This window comes from Symphalangus syndactylus, chromosome 4 (assembly GCF_028878055.3).
Source record: "Symphalangus syndactylus isolate Jambi chromosome 4, NHGRI_mSymSyn1-v2.1_pri, whole genome shotgun sequence".
Taxonomy (NCBI): Eukaryota; Metazoa; Chordata; class Mammalia; order Primates; family Hylobatidae; genus Symphalangus; species Symphalangus syndactylus.
Window position 1 is genome coordinate 87,230,267 of NC_072426.2, and position 26,997 is coordinate 87,257,263.

Below are 26,997 nucleotides of genomic sequence, written 5' to 3' on the forward strand. Positions count from 1 at the left end.
TGGGGGCAGGTGGCTGCAGCAGAGGCAGGCTGGGCAGAAAGTGCCACCTGCCTTGCAAACAGAGTAGGATCCTCAGAGGGTGTGTCTTCCAGCTCAGGGAAGGAACTCCTCCAGCATCCCAGGAGCAGAGGCTCAGACCACAGAAGGGTCCCAGTAACATCAAAAACTTTTTCAATCCTGGAGGAATTTCCCACCCCCACCCCTCAAAATTTTCTGTACTTCCTAATTTTTCTTTTTCAGCAAAACAGTGTGGTAGAAAAGCCGATGGAATTATCCACCCAGGTTCCTCCCTGATCCTGTTTTCACCCTTCCCCATTCAGTCAGGGGCATGTGCTACCTTAGGAAGGAATGATACAGCAAAAAGAGCAGAGTGAAGATATTTGAGTGTCAAGGGCTTAGGCTCTGGAGTTGTGAGAACCTAGGCTTTGGGCTCGGAAGGACTCAGGGCACCAACAAGACAGATGGCTGAAAGCTACCATGCCAGGCAGAGCAAGGTTACCTGGACAAAAGTGGGCACTGTGGCAAGGGGATTCAAGAATAGAAGACCCTGCACCCCTTTTCAAGGTCAACCCTGGGGAAGCGGCAGGACCCCAGGGTTCCCCATTCTCATGGTGAGGGGCCAGGCAGACCTGAAATAACCCAAAGATCCCCATGCCTCTGTGTGGCCTGGGTGCCATAGAGGATTTGCCATGCACCCAAGAGTGACAAGAACATAGTCCTGAGCACCTGCAGATCTGAAAGACCTTGTAACTGGGAAAGAGAAAGGCGACCACACTGCCAGTGTGGACCAGATGGGTTGGGGATGTCTCAGCAGATGCCAGTGCAGGCAGAACCTGACAGAGGACCAGGTGTGCCCCCACGCCCCCACCCTGAGTGCCTTGGCATTCTGTAAGCACCTCTTCCCTAGAACCACTCTAGGAAGACAAGAGCAGTCAGAGCTGGGTTGCTAACTGTAAAATGGGGTGGGCAGAGAATAAAAATTAAATTACAGGAAAGCAAAGAAATGCGCATTCTTTACTCTTTGATTTGTTTTTGCAACAACAGCAACTGGATAAATGCAGCTTCTGCAAGTGGGAATGACTCCCCCCTACATTATGCAGTTTGTTTATTGACCTCATGCTATGTGCCAGGAATGATGTCTTTACTTCCTCACAGCAGCCCTCTGATGTGGGTATCATAGACTCTATTTAATAGATGAGGAAATGGTAACAAAGAGAATTCAGTTGCTCAAGGTCCTACAACTTATCAGTAAGAATAGCAGGATCTGATTGAGGGATGTTGTGATTTGAATCCTTAACCGGTACCTCATGAAGGATCTTTCCCGAATAAAAGGCATCAGCCAAGTAGAATCTTTCCCGAATAAAAGGCACTATTCTTATTGGAAATAATTAGAATAACAATACTTTCCATTACTAAGTGCTTACCACAGTAAAAGAAATTACCCTAGCCGGGTGGTGGCTCACGCTTGTAATCCCAGCACTTTGGGAGGCTGAGGCGGGTGGATCACCTCAGGTCGGGAGTTCGAGACCAGCCTGACCAACATGGAGAAACCCTGTCTCTACTAAGAAGCAAAATTAGGCCGGGCGCAGTGGCTCACGCCTGTAATCCCAGCACTTTGGGAGACCGAGGCGGGCGGATCACAAGGTCAGGAGATCGAGACCATCCTGGCTAACACAGTGAAACCCCGTCTCTACTAAAAATACAAAAAATTAGCCAAGCGAGATGGCGGGCGCCTGTAGTCCCAGCTACTCGGGAGGCTGAGGCAGGAGAATGGCGTGAACCCCGGGGGGCGGAGCCTGCAGTGAGCCGAGATTGCGCCGCTGCACTCCAGCCTGGGCAACAGCGAGACTTTGTCTCAAAAAAAAAGAAAAAAAAAAAAAGAAAATTAGCCAGGTGTGGTGCCTGTAGTCCCAGCTACTCAGGGGCTGAGGCAGGAGAATGGCATGAACCCGGGAGGTGGAGCTTGCAGTGAGCCGAGATCACGCCAATGCACTCCAGCCTGGGCGACAGAACGAGACTCCGTCTCAAAAAAAAAAAAAATTTAGCTGGGCGTGGTGGCGCGTGCCTGTAATCCCAGCTACTCGGGGGGCTGAACCCTTGAACCCGGGAGGCAGAGGTTGCGGTGAGCCAAGATCGTGCCATTGCACTCCAGCCTGGGCAACAAGAGCAAAATTCCATCTTAAAAAAAAAAAAAGAAATTACCCTATTACTCCATTTTATCATTTAAACCTCCTTGAGCCATTGGGATTGTGACCCTCATTTTGTAGATGAGAAATCTGAGGTCCAGAAAGATTGTGTCTCTAGTAAAACATCACAAAGCTGCAAAATGGCAAAAAAGGGCTTGGGGCCTCACCACTATAACACTTTGCAAACTTCCGCGTTTGCTTGAAGTCCCTGGGGATCCTGTTAAAATGAAGCTGATCCTAGTTGAGTAGGTCTGGGGCAGAGCTGAAAGTCCACATTTCTTTCTTTTTTTTTTTTTTTTTCTTTTTTTTAAACTGAGACGGCGTCCCGCTCTGTTGCCCAGGCTGGAGTGCAATGCCGCGATCTCGGCTCACTGCAACCTCCGCCTCCCGGGTTCATACAATTCTCCTGTCTCAGCCTCCCGAGTAGCTGTGACTACAGGCATGAGCCACCATGCTCGGCTAATTTTTGTATTTTTAGTAGAGCTGGGGTTTCACCATGTTGGCCAGACTGGTCTCGAACTCCTGACCTCAGGTGATCCACCTGCTTTCGCCTCCCAAAGTGCTTGGATTACAGGCGTGAGCCACTGCACCCGGCCAAGACTCTACTTTTCTAACAGGCTTCCAGGTGATGCTGATGCTGCTGGTCTGTAGGCCACACTTGGAGTAGCTGGCACTAAAGGAGTCTGCCCTAGATAGGAATGCAAGCGGGCCCTCAGCTATTTGCAAAAGCATTACTGAATTACTTTCCTCCATCTGGTGAGGTGTATGGTAAAAAGGGCATGAAACATTGTGACAGGTTCACGGAAGAATGGAGCTGGAGAAGTGGCAAGGTTGAGGTTGACTGCCCCCATGGGAGAGAGAGTGCCATCCTTCTCCATAACTACGTGGGAAGCTTTTGGGATGGGCAAGAGCAGTGGTTACATCCTGCCCAGGTCTTCCCTGACTTAATGCTCAGGGAGGCAGTCTTGGGCAGCCCAACTTGCAGGCCTGCAGTTGTGTCTGGTCCTGGCCCTTCCACGAACCCACCTATGAAAGAACCTCGCTTCTGGAAGCCATGCCGGTGATGTGACTGCCTCAGAGAAGTAGCTGCAGTCTCTGTAGCCACACCACTGAGCTGGCTGCTCAGACACTCCTCTCAGTGTGGGCAGGTATGGCCTGGGACGGCTCAGGCTGACACAGAACACTGATCTCCTTGATCTGCTGTCCATGGCCCTACACCACACTTCCAGTAGGCTTCTGGGAAATGAGGACTGCACAGGACAAGGACAATGACAGTGTCCAGGCTGGGGACAGTATTCTGCAGGATGAATAGGAAGTTGGCTTTGCCTGTCTCCTTGGCTCCAATTCACTGTTAGGCCAGCTTACCTGCTGCTCTCCCCAGCCAGAGCTCCAAATGAATCCTGGATTCCAGGGCATGAAGTTGGAGCTGGATGTGGGCCCTAGGAAAATTCATCATTGACCACAGCACCAGGACAATGATCACCACTAGGTATACCTGGGTATGCACGTAAGGGAGCCTGCTGCTTGGGGTTCTTGCTGAGTGGCATCCTCTCTAGCACACTGTCTAAAGACACCAAGAAGCCAGGGCCTAGGGAAGGCAGGGGAAGCATCAAAGGGTATATTAAGGATCTTGGGCTCTTATTCCAGGTCAGTTCCTGCCTGAAGTTCCGCAAGCCCCCAGAAGCATCCTGAAGGGGGCATCATAGAGCAAGCACTGTGGAGAACTTACTTGGCCCTGGCTTCGTTCCTAAAGACACCAGCACCCCATTCACCCCAGCCTGATCTAAGGTCTACAGTTGCCTCCTGCCTTGGTCATAATTCAGTTTAAACATCTAAGCAAAAACCAAATCAAACCAAACTAGGCCCAAATGCTCATGGCTCCATGGGGAGTTGGCGTGGCCAGGAGAAACACAGGCTGACCATCGTCCCCTTTTCAGCTTATCTCTTCCCTCAGTCTGGTCAGCATCAAGGTGGAGCATGTTGACTGTGTGCCCCTGCTCTTCCATGGTGGCCCTTGGTGGTGGGAATGGTGGTGTTTGGTTGATGCTGTTATTGGTAACTATGATATTATGTCTGGAAAGGATGGGGATGGTGGTGGTGGTGATGCTGGGTCTTGGGGTTGTTGTCACTGGGCTTGGGTCAGAACTGTTGGTGATGGTGGGGGCCTTGTGATTGGTATTGACAGTGCTGAAGGGGTGGTTGCCACTATGGGGGTGATGATGCTACTTGTGTAAGTTAAGATGGTGGAGCATGAAAATCTCTTGATTGGGTGATGATAAAATGCCAGTCAGGTGGCTGGTCTTGAAATTATTCATGCTGCCACCCACCTAGTCTATGTTCCACCTTGCTGCCTGGTGACTATGGCTCAGGGGAACCCTGAGCTGCATCACTTTGCCCCAGGAATGCTCCATGCAACTCCAGGGCCCACATTGCCATTGTGGTCTAGGTGAAGAACACCTCATCAGCTATAGTGTGAAAGGTGCCCTACAGCCTTTGCTAGTTCCACTTTCCTTCAGAATGCATTCAAAATCCCATGGCCTGGGAGTCTAGATGCAGACCACTACTAACCATGACATCCTCTGCATTCTCTCCATTCCAACTAAAATGATTAACTTGGGGTTCTGGGACACCACTTCTCATCGGCACCTCTGCTTGTTCTGCTTAGAGTATCTGTCCAGCCTTTTGTATCTGCTTCCACCCTAATTCTAACCATTCCTGAAGATAAAATACACTGACCTCTTCTTCCAGGAAGCCTTCTTTGATCCACCACTTGGAGGGATGCTCCCTGTCTCTGGACCATACATAATCAACCTTGCATTGGGAACACAGCCACATCGGCCCTTTCCGATTCCTTTAGCACCCATAGTAGTCAGGCACCTCCACAAATGCCCACAGACACCGGATGCTGAATGAGGACATCTCTCCTGCTTATACCGAGGGGTTTACATAGAACCCAGCCTGGGGCCCCCCAGGGCACTACGTGAAGGGGTCTGGGGTAGCTGGGAAGGCAAGGCTTCAACTAGGTGGCTCCAAGAGGGCTCCGACAGGCTGGGGTCTGGGAGCAGGGGTCCAAGAGCCCTCCAACTCTTAGTGGTTGGCTGAGGTCCTTTGCCAGCCTCAGGATACCCATTGCCCAGGACCTCTCTCCATCTGGCAGACCCCTGCCCCCAACCCACCCTTGGGCCTTGCAAGTCCTCTGTAAAACATCAGCCAAATATGGGTGTGCTCCAGGAGGCCTAGATGAAGGCAGCGGGATGAAGCCTGCCTGGCCCAGGCATCAGACTGCTGGAGGCATGATGAGGTGGGAGGCCAGAATAGATTGGCAGGGGGCTTTAGGGAGCATCTCAGGGTGGATGGGCAGGAGAGAGCGGCCTCAAACACCAACCCTTCCTGGTGGGATTGCTAAGGTTCCTGGAGGCAGAGGGAAAGCCTCTGCCCAGGCAGCAGGAATGGGCGCAGGGCTCTGGCCAGCCCAGAGGCAGGACAGCCTTGAGGGCTGGGTCTCAGCATCTGCTTCTAATGTAAGTGCCACCGCTCTCATGTCCTCAGCCTGCGATTTCACGCAATCAGGGACATGGAATTGGCCTGGAGAAGCTTTGCCATCATGGGGTACTTTCTAAGTGGTCAGGCCTGGGTCAGGTGAATGGGGTGCTAGCTAGTGGCTCACAGTTCAGCAGGACATGAGCCTGAGGCCTGGCTGGGATCTTTTTGGCTGCTGCTACCCTTCCTAGCCCTTCCTAAATGCCCAGGACTAGGATGAGGCCACAGGTGGGTGGGAGCTGGGAGCAAGACCCAGGTGGAAGCCTTCCCAGCCCTCTTGCCTCCTGCCACTTGAGCAAGAATCTGCCGGGGCTGCCTTCCATCTTTTTTCCCCTGAGCCCCAGCCCTGGCCCCCTGAATTCCCTTGTGAACTGCTTCTCAGCCCAGGTGTGCCCACTGGAGCCCTTCTGTCTCCTCTGGACCAGGATCAAGCATAAGTAGCGCCTTCCTGTGAGAACAGCTTGCGGGGGGGCCTTCTGATGGGGCGGGGCAGGACAATGGCTCAGTCTGCTGGTTGCAGCAGAGTGTGGGAGGAGAGGCAGGGGACATTCGAGTATTCCCATACGCACTGTCCTGTGGGTGACTAAGGTTGCCCAACGGGCCTCCGCACAGATTCCCACCAGCCATCCTCCTGCCTTGGGTTGCAGCTGGGCTCGGAACCCGTGGGGCAGGAGAGCAGCAGGACCAGAGCTGCTCTGGGTCCTGGGACTGGTGGACACAGCCCCTGCCCCTCTTCTGATGATGCCTGTCCTCTCTCTGTCCCAGATCATGCCCTCACAGCCCCTCTTGGGGTGGGACACACACAGGCACAGCATCACTGGGGCTTGGTGTGGTTCACTTCAAATCTTCTTTATTTCAGAACAAGCATGCTTATATGTACAGAAGAGAGAACTATGGAGCCAGCACACACGGTACAGAAAGGAGGGTGCATATCCCCATCTCACCACTGCCAGGAGGGGTCTCTGCCTCATCTATCCTGGGGCTTCCACTTCCTCTTCAAAGAGCCCTATTCTGGGCTGCCCTGAGCTCCAGAGGGCAGCGAGGGAACCCGGCAGGGCCAGGGATCAGCCTGTTCCCCAGACCCTGATCTATGGTTGACTCATTCTCATGAGGCCAGGAGCTGAGGATGGTGGGAAACTGAGCAGTGGCCCATCCATTTCCCTTGGTTCTGGGATGTTATGCCAGCAAACTCCTCCTGCCCTCTCTGGTCTACAGCTAAGGCCCTGTGCAGAAGGCAGGGGCTTGGGCTACGGGCTACTTGGGGGGTGGCGAGGGTTGCCCTGGGGAGGTTTGGTGGGTACAGAGCTGCAGGGGGCTGGGTCCCAGCATCAGCTCTGGGGTGGGCAGAGGACAGAAATGCTGCAGTTGGCCATCAGAGGTGCCCCCAGCACAGTTATACATTGTCAAGCATCACCGTGGGGCTCACATGCCAGATCTGTGTGGGGGTAAGGAGGGAGGGAGTCCAGCCTGTCGGGGTGGGGGGATTCCAGGCAGCCTTTTAGCTTTTAACATTAAGGATTTGGGCTGAAAGGCCATGGTGCCAGTTGCGCAATTTGGCAAAACGTGGGCTGTTACGTTCCGTTTCAAACCTTTCCCTGTGGCACAGAGAGAGAGAGAGGGAGACAGAGACAGAGACAGAAAGAGAGAGAGAAGAGAGGAAGAATGAAAGGGGTTAGGGAATGTGTTCACCATTCCCCTGTCTAACAGGTGAGGCAGAGGGCATGGGAGGGAGGGAATGGGCTTGGAGAAGCTATGCAATCCATGGGGTACATTGTAACCCAGGTCAGGCCTGGGTTAGGGGAAGACTCAGAGTCTTGGGGACCAGGATGGAGGGACTGAAGTCCCTGCCTTGAGTGAGTTGGGGGCCGTGGAGAAGGGACCTGGCTAATGGCCCTGAGGGCAGACTGAGCAAAGGGGGCTTCCCTGGTCCATGTAGTGAGGGCTGGGCAGGGCTGCTTTGGCTGTGAGCTCTCAGGATTGAACCAAAGAGACAGGTGCACCTTGCATGATCTCTGTCCCCTAGCTGGGCATCAAGAAGAAGGAGAGCCTATCCCCCATGATGAGGCTTGGTGGGCAGACCTGCCCCCTCCCTGTGCTGCCTTGGTCTCAAAAAGCCTTCACTGTCCCCAGAGAGAAGCCTTTTCACACAGCCCCTGCCCACCCCTGCCTGCCAGGCCTGAGCACAGCCTGGGCACATGCGTGCATACCCACACATACTCACAAGGTCACTGTCACAGATAGAGGGCCAGGACTTCCGGCCACTTCCCACCAGTGGGGCCTCTTGGGGCTCAACCCACACCTGCTCAGCTGAGGGCCCAGTACAGAGCAGGCAAGCAGCAGCCAGAAACGTGGGAATGAATGGAGGAAGAGAGCACCTGAGAAAGGCCAGTGCCACAGGCGTCAGAATCCAGGCCTTCCAGGCTGGAAGGGCCGATCACATCCTCCAGACCAGAGGTGCCCACTGGTGGCCAAAGGGCCCCATCCAGCCACAAACACAGTATGTTTAACCCGTACGGTGCTTCCAACTCAATTTAAAAATTAATTTCTGAGTCCATACTATAGATGCTTCTTAGCAATAAAAGGGAATAGATGAACTATTGAGACACTCAACCACTTGGGTGACCCCAGGAATTATGCTGATTAATAAATGGCCAATCTTAAATGGTCTCATGCTGTATGATTCCATTTATATAACATTCTTGAAAAGGACAAAATTATAGAAATGGAGGACAGATCACAGATTAGTGGTTGCCAGAGGTTAAGGAGGTGGGTGGGTGCTGGAAGGGAGTGGGTGTGGCTATAAAAAGGCAACATGGGGCATCCTGGGTGATGGGAAGTTTTATGTTTTGCCTGTACGAGTGTCAGTATCCTCGTTGTGATATTGTGCTTTCATTCTGCAAGATGCTACCATTGGGAGAAGCTGAGTAAAGGGAACATGGGAGCTCTATTATTTCTTATAACTGCACTGAATTTGCAATTATCTCAAAATAAAAAGTTTAATTAAGAAGTTGGCCAGGCGTGGTGGCTCATACCTGTAATCCCAAAACTTTGGGAGGCTGAGAAGGGCAGATCACGAGGTCAGGAGTCTAAGACTAGCCTGGCCAATATGGTGAAACCCCGTCTCTACTAAAAATACAAAAGTTAGCCAGCTGTGATGGCATGCGCCTGTAGTCCCAGCTACTCGGGAGGCTGGGGCAGGAGAATCGCTTGAACCCGGGAGGCGGAGGTTACAGTGAGCTGACATTGCACCACTGCACTCCAGCCTGGGTGACAGAGTGAGACTCCGTCTCAAAAGAAAAAAAAGAAAAAAGAAAAAGAAAAAAAAAAGAAGCTGGCCAGGCATGGCAGCTCACGCCTGTAATCCCAGGACTTTGGGAGGCCGAGGCTGGTGGATCACTTAGGTCAGGAGTTCAAGACCAGCCTGGCCAATATGGTGAAACCCCATCTCTACTAACAATACAAAATTAGCCGGGCATGGTGTCACATGCCTGTAATCCCAGCTACTCAGGAGGCTGAGGCAGGAGAATTGCTTGAGCCTGGGTGGTGGAGGTTGTAGTAAGCCGAGATCGCGCCACTGCACTCCAGCCTTGGAGACAGAGCAAGACTCTGTCTCAAAAAAAAAAAAAAAAGAAAAAAAAAAGTGAATTGCTGGCATATAAAAATCAGGAAGAGCAACTTTAAGTCTTTGAAAAGAAGATGTGGCAGTGCTGGCCTTCCCACACTCACAGAGGTCCTCGGTTCTGCACCTGCTTTACCTGGCAGTCTCTCTCTCGCTCTCTCTACCCTTTGAATCCTGCATACTGGGTCTCTGTCTAAGACTGTTTGACAAAAGGGACCCACTGCTAACATATAATGTGTTTGAAAACCACTAGTCTAGTCTGAACTTTCCTTATACTAAGAGGAAGCTGAAGCCCAGAGAGGTCACATGAATGACCTAAAGCCACACAGAAACTCAGGGGCAGAATCACAATCTAAGTGCCAGCGTCTTCTTCCCTTGCTACATACCTGCCTATCTGAGGTTGGGGTAAAGGGGTGGAGATGGCACGAGCAAAGGCCATGTGGCGGGGCTCCTTGAGTCCTGCTGACAGCACTACAAACAGTCCTGACCATCCCGTAGACACTACCCAGAACACAGGGGCACAAGATCAGACACAGGCAGTTTGCCTGTAAATCGTTAAGTCCTAGCAAGGCCTGTGGAGGCTGGGTGATAGTTTGTCATTAGTGCTTAGTGACAGGGTCAGGGACAGTCCTGGAGAGTCCGATCTAGTGAGCATGCTCTACTTGAAGCTGCTTAAAAATCCTCAGCTAGCCAAGGAAAGGAGCCAGGAGAGAAAGGCACAGGAGAGAGGAAAAGAGACAGGAGAGCAAGAGCAAGAAAGACGACCCCCCAGGGGCTGCTCAGGCAGCGGCACCTGGGGCAACATCCCTGGTGCTCCAGTTGTGGTTTTCAAACTCCCTAGGGTGGCAGAACACCAGGGACTCAAAATCAAAAAAAGAGAGGTAATTATTTCATTGTTTTCTTACAAGGGGCCCATTGGCGGGGGCACCCATTGGCAGGAGGGCCCTATGCTGTGCGGCGTGTAAGCGAGGTGGCTGCAGGGGGTTCGAAACTGAGAGACTGTGCAGCAGAGGGAGGGAAGGGGGCATCTGAGAGGCTGCAGGAGGGAAGAGGGGGAGCCAGCGAGCCCTGGCATTTTGTTGGAAGAAGCTTAATGGCTGCATGATAGAAAACGGGCATGGAAGGATTTTTACATGATCTGGGATGGAAAGGGCTATGTGATGCACCTTCAGCTCCTCTAGGAACTCTTCACTAAGATCAGCTTTGTTCCTAACACTTGGAAAGATGGGGATATGCAGAGCTCTTTACCAAGGTGGGCATCAGGGAAATGCAGAGGCTGCACTTATAAGGGATCAGGGGCATGTCTGGGTTACATGCTGGGCTACATCCTGGATGGTTCCCCTAAGCAGTGGGATCCAGATGCCTCACAGATCCAAGCCCTGCCTTGTCCCTACCCCTATCCCCAATGTGGCTGCCCAATGTGGATCTGACCTTTTGGGTGATCAGGGCCCTGGAATGCCTTTCCAAAGTCAGAAGGAAGCTGTGGCGACGACTCTGAGATTACAGGCTTCAGCTTGTGAGATGGAGGCACTATTTCAGCTACCTCCGATGGAAACTGGGGAGCCACAGCGTCACCTATACCTACTAGAGTAGTTCCCATGTGGAAGTAGGCAGAAGGCTGATGTTCAAGCCAACCTGGACAGTTTTCTAAGGCACCTGGTCCTTCCAGGGTGGGAAGTTCATAGCTGATGCCTGGGCTGTTCAGGCCTCCCCCACCTCACCTGTAAAGAGTCCCTGGAAATTAGACTCTGTCTTGGGCTAGCCAGCAGGTTGGCACTGGAGCCTCAGATGGAAGCTACATGCTACCAGACACAGAGATACCATCAGGAGCCAGGACCCAAGAGGAGAAGAGGGCTGTGAGCTGCCCTGGGACTGTGGGGGTGGACCTTGGAGGCAGAGCAGTGATGGAGGTGAAGGGAAAGTTTGCAAAGTCTTCTTGACATGTGGATTCACACTTGACCTCGAGGTCCCAGAGCTCCTGCCTGGTGCAGAATGCCTGACACTACTCACTCAACATTCCTGCTAACTTTCTCACCACACAGCACCAGGAAGGAGAAAGCACCTTTGCATGGGCATAAGACTGTGTAGGTGTCACCATGCACAGGCTTGGCAAACCCAGGCTCTGCTGGAGTGAGACACTTGGAAGCAGTTCACAGTGAAGCCTTCCTGGGGAAACTCAGCCTTCAAGAGAGACTCTGAGAATCCCCGCTGGGATTTGGGAGGAGAAAGAGAAGGTGGCTGCTCTCAGCCAACAAGATGGGCCAGGAGAGTCTAGGGGTGCAGCGTCGAACTTGGGAGTGGGGACAGATAGAAGTGTGGCTCAGGCCTCTGAGGAGCAAGACCCCTGACCAGCCTGGACCAGGGTGGGACAAGGCATGTTCCCTTCTGCTCAGATAGTGATGTGGGTGAGCCTGGGGCCCCAGCCATGACCAGTGATCACAGACACTGCTTTAGGCTTCAATCACAGACAGATTAGAACTGTGACACCCACTGCACCCGCCTCTGGGTCCATGGGATCGCTGATGGGATTCAGTGACATGGGTGGCTCTGCCCATGAGGACAACTCTCCAGAAATTAAAGTCAGAAGGAGGGAGAGGAGCCCCTCCAGACCTGGGCAGAGGCTGGCTGGGTGCTTCAGAGCCTCTACTGCAGGGCCTGAGACCCCAGAGGGAGGTGCTGATGGGGTGAGGGAAGTTGCCTGGGACTGAGGGAGGAAGTCAACTGGAGCCACTTCCCAGGCGCTCTTCCCAGATTTCCCTAGGAGGAAACCCTGCTGTAGCTGGGGGAGAGGCTCCGAAAGCTGCCTTTTGCTGAGGCTGAACCAATCTTTTATGGGGTTAAGCCCCTGGTGGAAGGACTACTCTCCCACCCTTCAATTACCCTCAAGACCAGGCAGAACAAACTTCAAGAGATGCTCCTTGAAGGAGGGAAGGGGAAGGCCAAGGACGAGGCCTGGGGACCACCTTCAACACTGCCTTTGTGCTCTCCTCACTCAATAACTTTGCAGAGCCTGCAAATATTCCAGGGGAAAGAAAAGACAAAAGTTTGCTGCAATGCACTTCCACAGTACTCTTTCCCGTTCTAATGACATCTGGTTAATGAGGCACAAGCTGAGCGTGACTGCCTTGCATACTGGAGGGAAGCAGAACATTAACGAACCAGAAGGCAGCCGGGAGGGCAGGACTCTGGGTCTCAGGGGAGGGAGAAAAAAGGCCCCCTGCTGGCCTGTTGCTGGAAGGAACCCAGGGGGGATTTTGAAGCCGCTTGCTCTGGGGTGTGTGATTTAAAGACTCCTTTATCAAATGTTTGGGAACATCTGCATTGCTCACTGAAGCAGCTACATGGGTGGCTTCTAAGAGGAGGGCAAGACAAGCATGGGAACAGCACGCAGGGACAGCGGAGCACAGCAGGAGGGGAGAGCTGAGAGCTCTAGCACTTAAAGTAGCTGGAGCTTAACTTTTGTGCTAAATCAAACATAACTTCATCGCGGACTCTCTAGATGCCCTGCAGGCACTGAGGGGTTAAGAAGTTATTGGGACTGCATGCCATCCTTAGCAGGCCTGGGAGGACCCCACCTTAGGCTTGGATGCCTGGCCAAAAAGTGGGAGCAACTTGAGTTGGCAAAAGTATTGGTTCAAAAATAAAATCCACAAGTCTAAGCTGGCTCCAGAGTCCTACTCTGAGCAGGTCACATGGCCACTGAGTGTTGGGCCTGCTGGTTAGCAAGTACAGAAAGCTTGGCCCAGGATGGGAGGGTGCCTCTGAGCCCCAGCCCCTTGCACAGAGGCTGCCACAGGATGCACTGGCCCAAGGCAGACAGTGCCAGGAAGAACATGCAGATAACATATTCGCTACCAGAAGTGTACATACAATCACAATGAGCCCTACTCCTTACCATGGAAGGCCCTAGCGGGTTCCAGTGAGTTCCAGGATGGCATGCCCCCCTCATGCCCACCTCATGCTATGAGCACCTGACGGGCCACAATGATAGGTTGGTGGCTGTGGCCTCAGACCTGCAACTGATCGGAAACCATGCTCTAAGACCTCCAGCTTGGCACAAACCCATCCTCATGTCCAGGGCTTGTTCTTTTTTTTCAGCAACTATTTTGCTTTCAGCAACTTACGGAACTGGTACCTCATTGTGGGTCTGGACAGGTGAGTCCAGGGGTCAGGCGTTCATGTCCAGCACAGCCCCCTGTGTGCCTGTTTCCCAGTGCCCAGCATTCGGAATCATAGGGGGACAGGCCCTGAGATGAGTGGGTGGGCAAGGTGGCCAGCCGGGTGTCCTCACAGGGAAAGATGTCCTCATTCTTAACAGCCCAGCAAAGGCCAAAGCAGCCCTGCCCCCTGCCCAGGGATGAAGCTGGGAGAGCCCAGAGCCTTCGCTGTTGTAGCCTGGGCCTGGAGGACAGAGACTCGGGTCCAGGTGCCCGCCTCACTGACCCAGGATGCTGCCTCAAGCTAGTGTCAGCTGCAGCCCTTTGCAGGCCAGGCTTTCCAAATCCATGAACTTGAGAGGTCCCTTCCATGAGTGATGTGACCAGGGGGCTGCCCGGGGAGGGACGGGGCTAGAGGGCAAGGCCACAGAGCCTGAGTCCAGGCACTTACCTTGACCTTCGCAGAGCTTCTTCATCAGGGTCTTGCACTGTTGGTAGAAAGGAGCTGGTCAGGGGACTCACAGGAGACACAGCAAGGAAAGCTGCTGGGGCTCTGTGGGCACTGAGTCCCCAGGATTCAGCCAGGCCCCACACGGTGACTGCCTCCTTGCCTGTCCACTGTGTGCTGGGCAGAGGCCCCAGAGGACATTGGGAAAGAGTCAGGGGGTGGCCTGAGAGGGCCTCATCCCAGCCCTGGGCAATCATCTCACCCGGAAGTTGCACACCAAGCCTGCTGCCCACTGTTGGAGTTGGCATTAGAGCAGAAGGCTGCTCTCACCGGACAGTCTGCCCAAGAGGCCCAGAAGGAGCCCTGCCAGCTGCTGACAAACCATCAAGGCTGGCCCACCTTCAAGGGCAGGTAGCAGGACTCCCTGGCTTCTGCAGTGCTGGGCCCAGGCTCCTGGTGGCTCCTCAGCATCTCCCTCCTCTGCACCCACCCTGAGAGCCTGCACTCACTGAATTCTGTCCCCGTCATCTGGGCCAGGATGCGGAAGGAGCGAGACTGCAGGTTGGAGGAACGGCGTGCCCACTCGTCAGCCTCGTCTTCCGGCTTGTTCTGGCTCTTAATCACAGCCTGGTAGACAGGGGAGGCGCTGTCTACGGCAAGATCCTTAATAGGGAGGCTCCTGCAATGCAGAGAGAGGCCGTGGGCGAGGGCTAGGCTAGAGCCCAGTTCCCACCCTACTGGGTCCCTGCTCCATGCCCATTGGTGGCCCCTATCATTCTGTCCCCAGCTTGCCTTTATCCATTGCTGTCTGAGAACCTGAGATATGGGCATGACCTGGGTCCTCGATGCTCAGGTTGGTCACAGTGAAGCAGTGACTCCCCTCCCTCATGAGAGACAAGAGGCTCAGATCCCTCAGGTCTGCCCTTCCCCAGTGCTAACTCCAGGCCTAGGCTGGAGACATTTCCACCCCCAGATCCCCTTTACAGAGGGAGGAAACGGAACAGGTCTTCTTTGACCTCCCTGAGCAGGCCGTGAGTTTGGGGCTGGCTGGAAAGAGGCCATTTGGGGGACCAAGAGGATTCCTTAAGATCCTTCTCCTGCCCTCCTCACACTTTTGGATCCAAACAAGGAGCTGCCAATGCTGTCACTGCCCTGGAAAAGGACTGGGGGCCCTGGGCTCAGTGTGAGTAGGCTGACTCTGCTGGAAAGTGGTAAGAAACAAGGCAGCAAGGCACGGCCCTGGCATGGCCTGTAGGGACAGGGGATTTCTGGCCTGGGGAAGTTGGGAGTGGGGCTGCATGGAAGCCACTGGTCCTCTGTCCCAGAGAAGTGCAGCCCTTTGTGGAGGACCAGGTGACCTTCCCTTAGGCTCCCAGGGTCTGGCACATGATAGGTGCACAAAACTCTTGGCTGAACAAACAAATCCTACATCAGAGCCAGAAGGGACCCTAGAGCCCCTCGGGTCCAGTGCCTCCCAGCCTGAATCAGACTCCAGTACAGGCCATGGTCAAAAGCCTTACAGCCCACTCGCCCTGGCCGGGGGGCCAGAGCACCAAGCCGCCCAGCCCACCTTCTCGGAGGCCTGGGAGGGCTCAGGTGAAGCCCACAACAGTAACAGACTGCTGGCCCAGCCCTCTCCTCTTACAGATACTGAAGCTGAGGTCCAGAGAGGCCAGCCAACTAGCCCCAGGTTACAGCAGATAGGGGCCCCACTGGGTGAGAACCTAGGTTTCCTGGCTGCTAGCCCTGTGTCCTTTCCATTAAGCTCCCTGCAGTCATAGGGCTCAGGAAGGCTACTTCTGCCCAGTGGGAGGCCCTGGACCTATGCCTGGAGAGATGCCCTGTCCAGCACCCTCCTGCCTGCCTCTCCCTTTCTCCCAGAGGGCTGGCTGGCTGGGAGAGGAACCTCCCCATTGTCCATGTCTTGTACCCTCCCTGCAAGGAGTGTGACAGGGAACTGACCTTGTCTCCCAGGACTGGTCCCTGTGTCTGGCTCAGGGTGGGCTACAAGAGCAGAGGTGAGGAAAGGTGATCGAGGTTGGGTGGAGCTGCCCTGGCTTCCCTGAAGGCCCTGCCCTGGCCCAGAGAGCTATAGGTACTGGCAGCCTGTGGTTGGGATCGGTTGGGAAAGACCAGCAGAGGCCTCTAGGGTCTAGCCAGGGAGGAGCCTGCAACTGCCCAGGGAGCAAAGGAGAGGGTGGGATCTTGCTGTTGCTGGGACAGGCCATTTCCGGCATAGGGAGGAGTCCCAAGGGTTCCTAAGGTCTGGGTGAGATGGGCAACAGGAAAGCACAACCAGGTCTCCCTGGTCCTGGCTCCTGACCCACTGGGAGGGGAGGGAAGGAGAGAGTGTGAACTGTGCAGTGGGTGAGGGAAGGCGTGGATGCAAGGCCCTTGAGCCTCTCTACAGAGCTTTGCAATCCAGAGAGCAGGTAGAAGGTGTTTGCTGCTGTTTCCCTGGAATGTGCCCAGGAGGAGCTCCCCTGTGCCTTTCTCTGCTCAAAGTGTTCAAGAAAGCATTTCTGGCTTCATTTCCCATAACCCCGTGCATAGACCAGGGACCCTTGTTGCTGCTGTGACCGAGACTGGGAGTCAGATGAGGAAACTGCTGTGCCTTTCATGACCCCAAGGCTCAGGGAGAATATATGCAGAGAAGATGGAACAGGTCCTGCAATCCTTGGCCCCTGGTCTGAGTCCACTCTCTGGACCCACTTTCAGCTTGTTCTTCTTGCCACAGAAAACACTCCACAGTCACCGCAACATCAGATCACCGCTGCATTTGCTTCACTGTGTGCAGCCCCCGATCTGATTCATCTTTCCCCTCCCATGGGTGGTCATGGCAGGCACTGGCTCCTACAGATACACTTCCCATGAGGATTCTGGGGCGTGGCCTCCAAGAGGTTACCTTCTCACCTTCTAGCCCTGAATAATGGCCCAGTGTGGATTCTAATGTTCAGGTCTACACTGACCCAGTGCAGATAGGAACGGTGGGGGGAGTTACCCCAAAGCACGGCAAGGAGAACACAGGTATGCACCCCCAGCCTGGGCCTGCAGCATGAGTGTCATTACTCTGTGATTTCTGTGACCACAGTGACATTATTTGGACAAACCCCAAGAGACGAGTACTTGCCTGTAAAGGCTGCGAGGGATGTCGTTTGGCTGACAGGTGGGTGTGAGGAGGAGCGTGGACAGAGCACGTGGACTGACCACTGGTCCTCAGACACATCCCACCAAACCCACACACCATCCCACAACCAGACAGACGGATGACTGGACAGACACTGCGGGGTCTACTTACGCCAGCGGTGATGCCCTGCCAAGCAGAGGAAAACCCAGCCGTGAGTGCGCGTCCATCATGGGATAGCAGAGGGGCAGCGCACACAAGAGAGCCGGGTTAGGGTCAGAAATGAGTTATGGGAATGGGGTGGGTGAAGGAGGAAGAAAAAGAGAAAAAACACGGTCATTGAGGAAGGAACCACGGAAATTAACAGCAGAAATGGGAGCACGTTATAGCCAAGAGGGTTACTCACTGGCACCAGAGCATGGTCAGCTCAGCGTGGCTGCGTTAAAAGGAAGAGGAGAAGAGGACCCTTTCCAGGCATACCAGGGGAACAACAGGGAGGGGATGGGAGGCGGGGACAGGAGGGAGATGGGAAAGGTCCTTTGAAAAGCCTCGATTAATCAACAGTGCCTCAGTTCCAAAACTGATGGGTGCCCTAGTGGTGAGACCAAATGATAGCAGTCTTCCCAAGGTGCAGAAAACAGAAAGTTAGTGAAGAGCAGTTCTTTCATTATTCTCCATTGAACTTCCCTTTGGCGATTGCTACTACTTTTAAGAGCACACCAAGGACACACGTGACAAAGAAATGTTAACAGGAAATCCCTGTTAGCTCTTGGGCTTAGGTAGCCTTGTTTTTCTGGGTACGCATGAGCTAATGCTTGTGTTTTTAAACTTGCATGGTCATATTTTCTGCTTTGAATGATGGAATTCAATCAACCTTGCCCAGAATTAGGCGAAGAGCAGCAGCTCTGAGCCTTGGGAGTTTGACTTGAAACTCCAGGACAGGCGACCTCTGCTCCCTGGTGGCCTAGAGGAAGTACTACATCTCCAAAAGGGCCCCAGGCTCCTCAGTTCCAGCAGAGCCCAGGGAGCCCACACTGTTCCACCCTTGGGGCTGGGGAGCCTGCCATTTATAACCTGCATGCATATCATGGCCACAAGGGCTAGGGTCTGGAACGGCCAAGCGCAACTGGGTTCTCTGGGACTTTTTAATCCCTCCATCCCTCTTATTATATCTGTTTTCCTGGCTTTGGAAAAAAGCATCGCTGTCATTTCAAGACTTTTTGCCTTGAATTGCTAGGGGATCCTGACCCAGGGATAAGATGTTGCTCAGATTGATAATCAGCCAACACAGTGGTATTCCCAAGTAGAAAACAGTGAGGAACTATGTGTATGTGTGTAAGAAAGAAACAACAGATAGACAACACATACACACACACACAGACACACACACACACACACACACGAGAGAGGGGGTGGGGAGAGGCAGAGACAGAGAAAAAGCAACAAGGAGGAAAACAAAAAGAGACATACAGAGAGAGGGAGACACAGAGACACACAGAGAGAGGTCTGTTTGCATGAATGTTTGCATTGCTAGAATTTTTCATCCACAATTGATTTTCAGCCAACTCTTTCTTTACCAACCCTCAAATTCCCCAACCATAGCTAATGGGCAAATTCCAGGAACCAAGGATGTCTTAAATGCCACTGCCCTGAGGCTGGGCTTCCTGGGGCAAAGAGGAGGGGATTGCTCCCATCTGTGGGACTGATTGCCAGCAGTAATATGGATGGTTGGTCGCAGACCCCTTTCCAAACCAGAAACCCAGCCAGTGTATTTGAATCAATTCTCATCTCTGGAAGAACCTGGTAACTTCCCCCTCCTTAAAGGACAGCTTCGCTGTGAGGGGCCTGGGGGCCTCCAGAATGGTCCCCTTGTTAAGAGGACTGTAGAAGTCTCTTCTTCCAGCCTCCTCATGGAGCCTGGGAAAATGCAGAGGGCTGTGAAAAGCACTTTGAGGAACCACCATTTTCTGCATTTCTCCACCCTTCTCCTAAAGCTGACCATGGAGAGGGTCTGAAGAGAGGATACCCACGTTCCAGAAGGCCCTGGTGAAGGCTGGCTCCCCTCCAAGGGCCATGCCTCCAGGAGGTCCAACGTGAGGGTAGCTGGTCCCGATGGCGCCCAATGGCCCAGACCCCTCAGGCTCTGGAGGTGCTGAGTGGCGGTGGAGGAGGGAGGCGCTTACCCACTGAAGTCACTGCCTTGGGCCTGGGCCTGCCCAGCGATGGCGTCCATGATGGCATCCTGGGAGTACATGCTGATGGGCGTGTTGTACTGCGCATGGATGATGGTGGCCTTGCCGCCCAGCCCCTTCACCTCGATGGGCTTGTGGGTGGACAGGGCCGAGTCCTTCAGGGCACTGGGGTTGAAGCGTTCCTGGTAGTCGGCGCTGGGGGAGGGGTGCGGGAGTACGGGCAGGGAGGGGGAGGAGAAAAGGGCAACAGGTGGTGGTTACGTGGGTGGCCAAGGCAAAGGCTGGGCGCGGTGTGTGTGGAGAGAGATCTCCCAGAGCCGAGGCCCTGAACCCCCATAGGCTACACAAGTCTCCCAATGGTGGGTGGTCTGGGTCTATTCAGGAAAATCCTTGGTACCCTCCCTCAAAGCCCAGTGCAGCAGAAGGTTTTCTTTTTTCTTTCTTTTCTTTTTTTTTTTTTGTTTTGTTTTGTTTTGATACAGGGTCTCGCTTTGTTGCCCATGGTGGAGTGCAGTGGTGTGATCTCCACTCACTGCAGTCTCAACCTCTTGGGCTCAAGTGATCCTCTCACCTCAGCCTCCTGAGGTAGCTAGGACCACAAGCACATGCCAGTATTTTTTTTTTTTTTTTGTAAAGACAGAGTCTCATGATGTTGCCCAGGTTGGTCTTGAACTCCTGACCTCAAGCTGATCCTTCTGCCTTGGCCTCTCACAGTGTTGGGATTACAGGCATGAGCCACCACTCCTGGCCATAGAAAGGTTTCCTTGCCCATCTTGGCGTTCCCAGATCCCCTGCAGTGCCTGGCTCAGCCTGAGCTCCCTCCCAGAGTCTGCAGGGGCTGCCAGGCACAGAGAGATCTCCCACTACACACAGCAGGGGAAGCGCGGGCATGGGGCTGGGGGTAGGGGACAGGAGCAGCAGCCCAAGCTGAGTCCAGAACGCCCCAAAGGAGAAAAGCGGCTCCACTGGCACCCACAGGGATTCTGAGCAAGGTTTCTCTGTGAAGGGGCTCTTCCTGAAGGCCACCCCCTTGGTGGCCCAGGGCTCTGATCTTCCAGACGCTTCAGGGAATGTGCTTCTTCCTCAGAGCAGGGTTCTGGCTGCCCAGGCCCTCTCAAGTCCAGTTTGCTGAGTGGCTGGCCATCCTCTACCCACAGGAGGCTCTTCCCTCCAATGGATAGGTGCGCTCCCCAGGCAGACAAGATCCAGCGCAGCCCTTCTGAGGGGTTGCCAGGACAGAAAGGTCTTCAGGCTCACACAGGCCCAGCAGCAGCACAGCATGTGTCTCCCTCCCCCCGCCCATGCCGCCTGCCACCGTCACCAACCCCAGGCACTTCTTAAGCAGCTGCTGCAGCAGGAAATTGGGAATGAAATTAGAACCATCGGATGGAGCCCCCACTCCCACCCCCAAATGCTTCTACTCCAGCTTCACACACATGCAGGCTCACCCAGGGGTACAAGTGTACCCCACTCATACATATGCACACACATGTACACATGCCAGCAGGCACACCCTATCCACGCCAGACACACGCAGACACATGCTGGGGCTGGCACGCAAGCGCACACACATGCTGTCCTTTGATACTAACTTGGCTGGAGAGTTGACTACCACCTGGGGAGGAAAAGGGCAAAGAAGACAGGGTGGTCAGAGAGAGGCTCCGCCAGGGGCAGTTTGAGCGCCGGGGCCATCATCAGCCTGGTCATTGTGGAGGCAGAATCAGCCCAAACCGCAATGGGTGAGGAGAGCAAGGAGTGAGGAGGGAGAGCTCAGAGCCGGGAATCACAGCTACTGGGACCCTCGGTTTGGTTCAGAGACTGACACAGCAATGTTTCCCTCTTGGAGGGTCCCCAGTGCCCTCTGCTTTGCCAGAATAAGGGTTTTCTTGTCTATCTTCAGGGGCACTCGTACTGCATACATAAATCCCCCACATACAAACCTGGCTATAGACTCCAGAGAGGAAGCTAGGGGTGGAGACGGGACCAGCTGTGGCTGCTATGGAAAAGGCTGAGGCCCAGGGGCCTTCCTGCCTGTCAGCAGCTCTGGACTAAGAGTCTGTTTTGTGGGGGCAGCTCTGGAATTCTGTCCTGAGCAGGCATTGCCGTGATTAGGGGGCAGGGCTTGCGCGGGATTACCTATGCCCTCCCAAACTTGACCTCCTCTCCCTCCCAGAAGAGACGCAGGCAGCTCTGGCTGCTCCTCTTGGGGTATAGGGGAGTGGGGTGCACAGTTGCCAGGGACCACTCCTAAAGGCCCCTCGGGCCAGCAATGAGGCAGGATGGAGGAGCAAGGAGGTGCAGGGAGAAGTGTGAGCTCAAGGCTTTCTGAAGGAAAGCGCCCAGCCGAGGCAGCCCAGCTCGGACAGCACAGTGAGAGGCCCCTTCCTCTCACTCTGACCTGAGAGTGAGCCTCCCAAAGCATGGTCTCTGTAGGGAAAGCAGTGTCTGTCCCGTGTTTCTTTAAATGCAAATTCCTTGCAGTGGCAGACCCTGTGGCCAGCGGCCCTGTCTGGGGCCTGTGAGGGAGACAGTGTGGAAGGTGGGGGGCTCTGTCCCCAAACTTTGCCACCTTCTTGAATCTGCCCAGTGTGGGCTTTAGCTGAGGGAGCTTGGGCCCCAGCCAGCCTGGCCCTGGTCATTTGCAGCCAAACCCCGGGGAGCCAGGCTCAAGTCAGTGGTCCCCGGTCCCAGGGAGCAGCACAGTGGCCCTGCTCTGCCCCAGGCCCGCCACTGCTTCAGAACTGATAAAATTCCCTCTATCCTCCCAGGCTCAAAATAGCTGCAAGTGGAGCTATATTAGGAAAGGGCCAGCACGGAGCTCCATTCCTTCTCCATTTTTGGCCAGTGCTGACAGCTACAGGGTCATCTCTTGCCCTGACCAGCCCAGGGCCCCCTGCAGAGGGCAGTGTTGGCCTGGCGGGGTGGGGGCTGCCTCTGCCCTGCCTTGGCAGCCTGCTCCTTCTTTGACATTGATTCCTGCCTCCTGCCCAGCTTCTCCCACCCAGGACCTGGGGCTGGGATGGCTGCAGCAGACACTTCTGAGAGGAGCCAGTGCCTGGGTCTTGGGGAAGACAAGCCAAAGATGTAAGACCTGCCCAGGGGCCCTTGCACTGAGTGGCCTGAGGGACACTGCCCTTCAGTGCCAGCCCCAGAAGGGAGGAGAAGAAGGGGGCTGCTGGGATGCCTATGCCTGTCTGCCCTTGCACCACATCTGTTTCTCTCTCCTCCTTCCAAGAGGATACGAGCTGCCAAAGAATCGCACTGCAAGCTGCCCAGAGGAGAGAGCAGCGGAAGGGGCTTCCTTTTGGAGCCAGACAGTACAGAGTTCAAGTTGTGACCCTGCCTCTTCCTAGCACTGTGACTCCGGGCAAATTACCCACCTGTCCCAGCCTGTTTCCTAATTCTAATTCTTGAGATGGTAGTGCCTACCACACAGGTGGGTTGTGCAGACTGAACGGGTCATGAGTCTAAGGTGCTCAACATGGGAGAAGTGGGCCATGGATAAGCACAGGGATTAGCCCTTGCTGACCCTGTTGCTGACCCACTTAGCATAGGTGGTGGCCTCAGCCCAGCAGAGGTTGCCCTAGGCCAGCCCAGGTCAGAGGCTCCAGCCCTTCCTGCCGGCATTGCCTGGGACAGCAGCATCAGCTTTTACTTTGGATGAAACACCCACTGCACATCCTCCCCTAGCCCACCATCCCTTGGAGGAAACGTCAGACTCTGCTGCTCTGAGCACCAAGAAATAATTTACACATTCATCAGGGTCTGGGCAGCCCCTGTACCAACAGCAGAGTACCTTAGGCACTATGGGAAGCAGAGGTGGGCCTGGCCCCTCACTTCACTGAGCAGGCAGCAAGTCCCTGTCTCAATGCAAAGTGGAGTCAGGCAGACCTGCGTGCCAGTTCTGTCTGCCACTTACTAGCTGTGTGAACTTGGGCAAATTACTTGCTCTCTCTGAGCGTCTATTTTCCAGCTATAAGATAGGGAAAATCATGCCCACCTCTGGAGTTGCAGAGAGAGTTGTGTTAGAGAGAGTTGCTGAGAGATAAGGCATGTGGACTGTTAGCTGGTCCATAGCCAGAGTGCAGGGTCAGTATGGGGAGACATTATCATCATTGCAGGTGGGTCTCCTGAGAGTCCCAGGCCACCAGAGGCTAACCTCTCTGCCTGAGGCCAGTCCCTGGAAAGGACCAGGAAGACCTACCAGCCCAACAAATGCGGGACAAGGAGGCCATCTCTATTCTACTATTCCCTGAGCTTTCTGGCAAAAGTCCTTTGCTGGGGAACCCTGGGGGCATATATGGCTCTGTCACCTTGGGTAAGGGAAGCAAGCCATGTGGTGTCAGATATCAGCTTCACTGAGGATTCCAGAAAGAGCTGAGGAGCTGGGGAAGCTGAGGGCCACAGGGAGCAGTGACCTGATGGGGCACAGGTGCCTTCTGCTGCAAGGGCAAAGGCGAGGGCATGGGCTTGGGCCAGACTGACTGGATTCCTACTGTGACTCTTCTGGGTGGCTCCAGGCAGTGATGATACCAGGTGTCATGCAGTCAGCGGGTGACAGACAAAGCTCAGAGCTTTACAAGTGTTGGGTCCTTTATCCTCCCAATAACCCTGAGACATGGACAATGTGATTCCTCCACGATTCGGAGGAGGAAACCTGAACCACTAGGCTCTACTGCCTTGACTCAGCCTGCCCTGCCTGGAGAGGGCTATGCCAATTGCACCAGGTGGGAGTAGAAGTTAGGGTGAGAGAACACGCGTGAAGGGCTTAGAGCTAACACAGGCCCAGTGTGGGGACTCCGTTCCCTTGGCCCCCTCCACAGTGCCCCAGTCCCATGTCATTTTAACTGCTGTGCTCCCAGAGTCCCACCAGCTAGACCTTGGGGGTGAGGCTGCTGTTCTCCTGCACAGCCCCTTTCTCCTTGGGGTCCTGCTCTCTCGCCACCCCATCCTGGCCAAGGTCACTCCTGCAAACCCACTCCCTGCACACCACTGCCAGAGTCTCTCCATATACAATTCAGGGGCTCCCTCTTCCAGGCAGCTTCCCAGACTATTCCTAGTCCCAGATAACTCGCTTTTCCACCTCTTGAACTCCCCCCTGCTCCTGCCTCCATCCTCCCAGAGGGGTGGGGACCCGTGCATAGCTCTTGAAGGCTGCAGGCTGTGCTGTCCTGTTCTGGGGGGTGGCCTAGTGAAAAAGTGTTGGAAGTCAGAGTCTCCTGCATTCAGGACTGGCTCGGCCACATGGTAGCTGGACAAACGGACTGTGACTTAACCTTCTCTGATCCTCAGTTTCCTCCTCTGCAAAATCTGACATGTCACCCCAACGTGGTTGGTTGTATAAATCGCTAGCATGCCCAGCTCATGGCAAACACCGCAGGATCATTGCTGGCCTCATGGGCTCGGGGCTGGCTGGATTGGGGCCAGTGCCTCGCTCTGACCACCTGACCAGGTCTCTGCCGAGCACCGAGGACCCAGGTGGCCCAGGCCACCTGTGGAGAGCTGTATGTCCGTTACCTACCCTCCTGGGAGTCCGACACCCGAGGCCTTCCCTCGGAGGCTCATCTGGTACATCTGAGCCATCTCCCTCAGGGTCTCTGCCGAGTACAGGCCAATGGGGTTGTTATATTGCCTCGGCTGGCTTGAGCCCGGCAGGGCTTTCGGGCCGAGTAGGTCCCGGGCCCCCTCTGGGCTGGTCTTGGCCCTCAGGCTGGCCCGCAGAGGGCCAGGGTCAGAGGCCTCGGCGAGTGAGGAGAAGGCGGAGGGCCGGGAGAAGGCAGGGCTAAAGGTGGGCCTGAGCTCCGGGGTGCCTGGGGTGCCTGGGCTGGCCCTCGCCTCAGGGCTGGGGCTGGGTGCCACCAGGCTGCCGTTCGTGTCCAGAGCGGGGTCCTGGCACATGGTAGGCCATGCAGGGGAGAGAGAAGAGAGCGGTTAGAGGCCACACGCGTCCCAGCGCTCCTGCGTGGACCTGAAACAGATGTGTTAGTGCGAGCCCAGCAGCCTGAAGCCCAGAGTGCCTGGGCGCAGCACCTGGAGGGGAGGACGCTGGCAGAGGAGCAGGCAGGCACATGGCTCCTGGCCTGGCCTGAGGCTGGCATCCAGCTGGGCAGACTGCCAAGCCCTGCACGGAAGCCAAGCCAAGCTTCCCGCCCCCAGGGGCCAAGGAAGTGGGTGTAGGGGTCAGGGGATGGCCTGTTCTGTGTCTGTTCCCCCTGCCCCTGAGAGTGGGTACCCAGTGGGCACAGCCCAGCCTCCTGTTCCACTGACCGCACACTGCCAGTGAGATGGGGCTCCTGGGCTGGCTGTGGGCAGGTGGTGGTGAGGTGAGGAGAGAAGCTGAGGAAGTGGGTAGCTGACATTTGGTCCCCTCAGTCTACCTCTGCAAGCATCTCCCAAGCAGCCCTCCACCCACTTCCCCAGTCTGTGACCTACCCCACCCCTGTCAGCCTCTTTTTCTCCCCTCTCCCTGCTCCCCTGCCAAATCTGCCCCACTGGACAGGTGGGGTCACTATCAGCTCACATAGGGGGAGAAGTTGAGCAGGGGCCCCTCGGGGGTTGAGCTGCTTGGCGGGGCCTTGGGAAGGGCCCAGGCAGTGGTGAGGTCTGGAGCCAGGGCTTGGCCTCCCTTCTCCCCCGTGCCTGCCATTGCCAGCACGTCTAAGGGCTACAGGGGCAGGCACTTGGGAGGGGCAGGTGGGGAAGTGGAAACGAGAGGGAGAGATCTGGGTAGGGGAAAGCCTGAGGCCAGCAGGCCCCTCCACACCTGGAGGTCCTCCTCAAGCTGGGCCTCAGCCGCAGTCACCCAGCTGCGGCCCCCTTGGCAAATGAAGGTCAGAGCCTGGACGCTCGTCCCCTGCCTGGCCGGGAGGGTGACCCCTCTCCTGGGAACACTGCTGCCCAAGCTGGCTTCCTATCAGCCCAGCCACGAGGCATAGCGGAGGTGGCTTGCACCCAGGCAGGCATTCATTCCCACATTCAGTGTTCAAGAGGGGCTTGAAAGTCTCTCCCGAGGGGCTGCCTCACTTCCCCAAGGTCAGCCGCAGCAGGGGCAGGGATGGAGCAGGGCTGATCCCAGGGCTGATCCCACGGCCGATCCCACGGCCTCATCCCAGTTGGGCCAGCCAAAGGCCAGCACTCCAAGAACCGGGGCTGAGTGTACCCCGCCACCACAGTCAGCACCTACCTTCTGGTGGGGAATCACCGGCAGAGGGGTCTGGACTGGAGGTGCTGTCGTGGAGATGGGAATGGGACGCTTCGATCTGTAGAAACCAGAAATGAGACCAGGTGAGGAAGTTGCCCCTGGGGCCAGAAGCTCCTGCTTGGGCAGGGCTGGTAAGGAGAGAGCAAGAGAGAGCCGGAATCAGCTCTCAGAGATAGCTGAGTCAGAGGGCCCAAGATCCACTGTCCACCCCATGGGCTGGATCTCCCCCAAGAAGGCCCTGGGCCCTACGAGGATGGAGAAGTCATGGCCCCTGGGCATTTTGGTCAGCATCCATGGGCCCCTGCTATGTCACTGGGAGCTGCCTGGGCAAAGTGGAAGCAGGGAAGACCTGCCTTCCAGGACCAATGGCCCACGTACGGGCAGCACCAGGACCACCCTCTCAGCCTTAGCTGTAAAGTGAGGCAGTAATGTCTGCCTCTAGGTGCTTGACAGTGACTTGGGCCTGGTCATTCCTCTGGCCCAGGGCTGTCCTTATCTTCCTGCACAGTTTTGTAGCCCAGGGCTGGGCC

General features: G+C 55.2%; 1 protein-coding gene across 5 annotated transcripts in view; it reads right to left on the reverse strand.

Annotated features, from left to right (window-relative positions):
• Window positions 1–26,997, reverse strand: part of LDB3 (LIM domain binding 3) — a 72,422-nt gene that overhangs the window by 32,484 nt on the left and 12,941 nt on the right. Inside the window, exons 4-9 of one of the 5 annotated variants that reach the window (XM_055275468.2) lie at window positions 26,450–26,525; window positions 20,859–20,881; window positions 19,258–19,461; window positions 17,249–17,263; window positions 14,460–14,629; window positions 13,954–13,990 (exon numbers count right to left, since the gene is read on the reverse strand). In XM_055275468.2, coding sequence (XP_055131443.2) covers window positions 13,954–13,990; window positions 14,460–14,629; window positions 17,249–17,263; window positions 19,258–19,461; window positions 20,859–20,881; window positions 26,450–26,525 — 525 coding nt within the window. Of the gene's footprint in view, window positions 1–6,559; window positions 7,322–13,953; window positions 13,991–14,459; window positions 14,630–17,248; window positions 17,264–19,257; window positions 19,462–20,858; window positions 20,882–24,787; window positions 25,651–26,449; window positions 26,526–26,997 lie in introns of those variants that run through there. The other 4 variants (XM_055275472.2, XM_055275471.2, XM_055275469.2 and 1 more) reach the window with 4 other exon arrangements.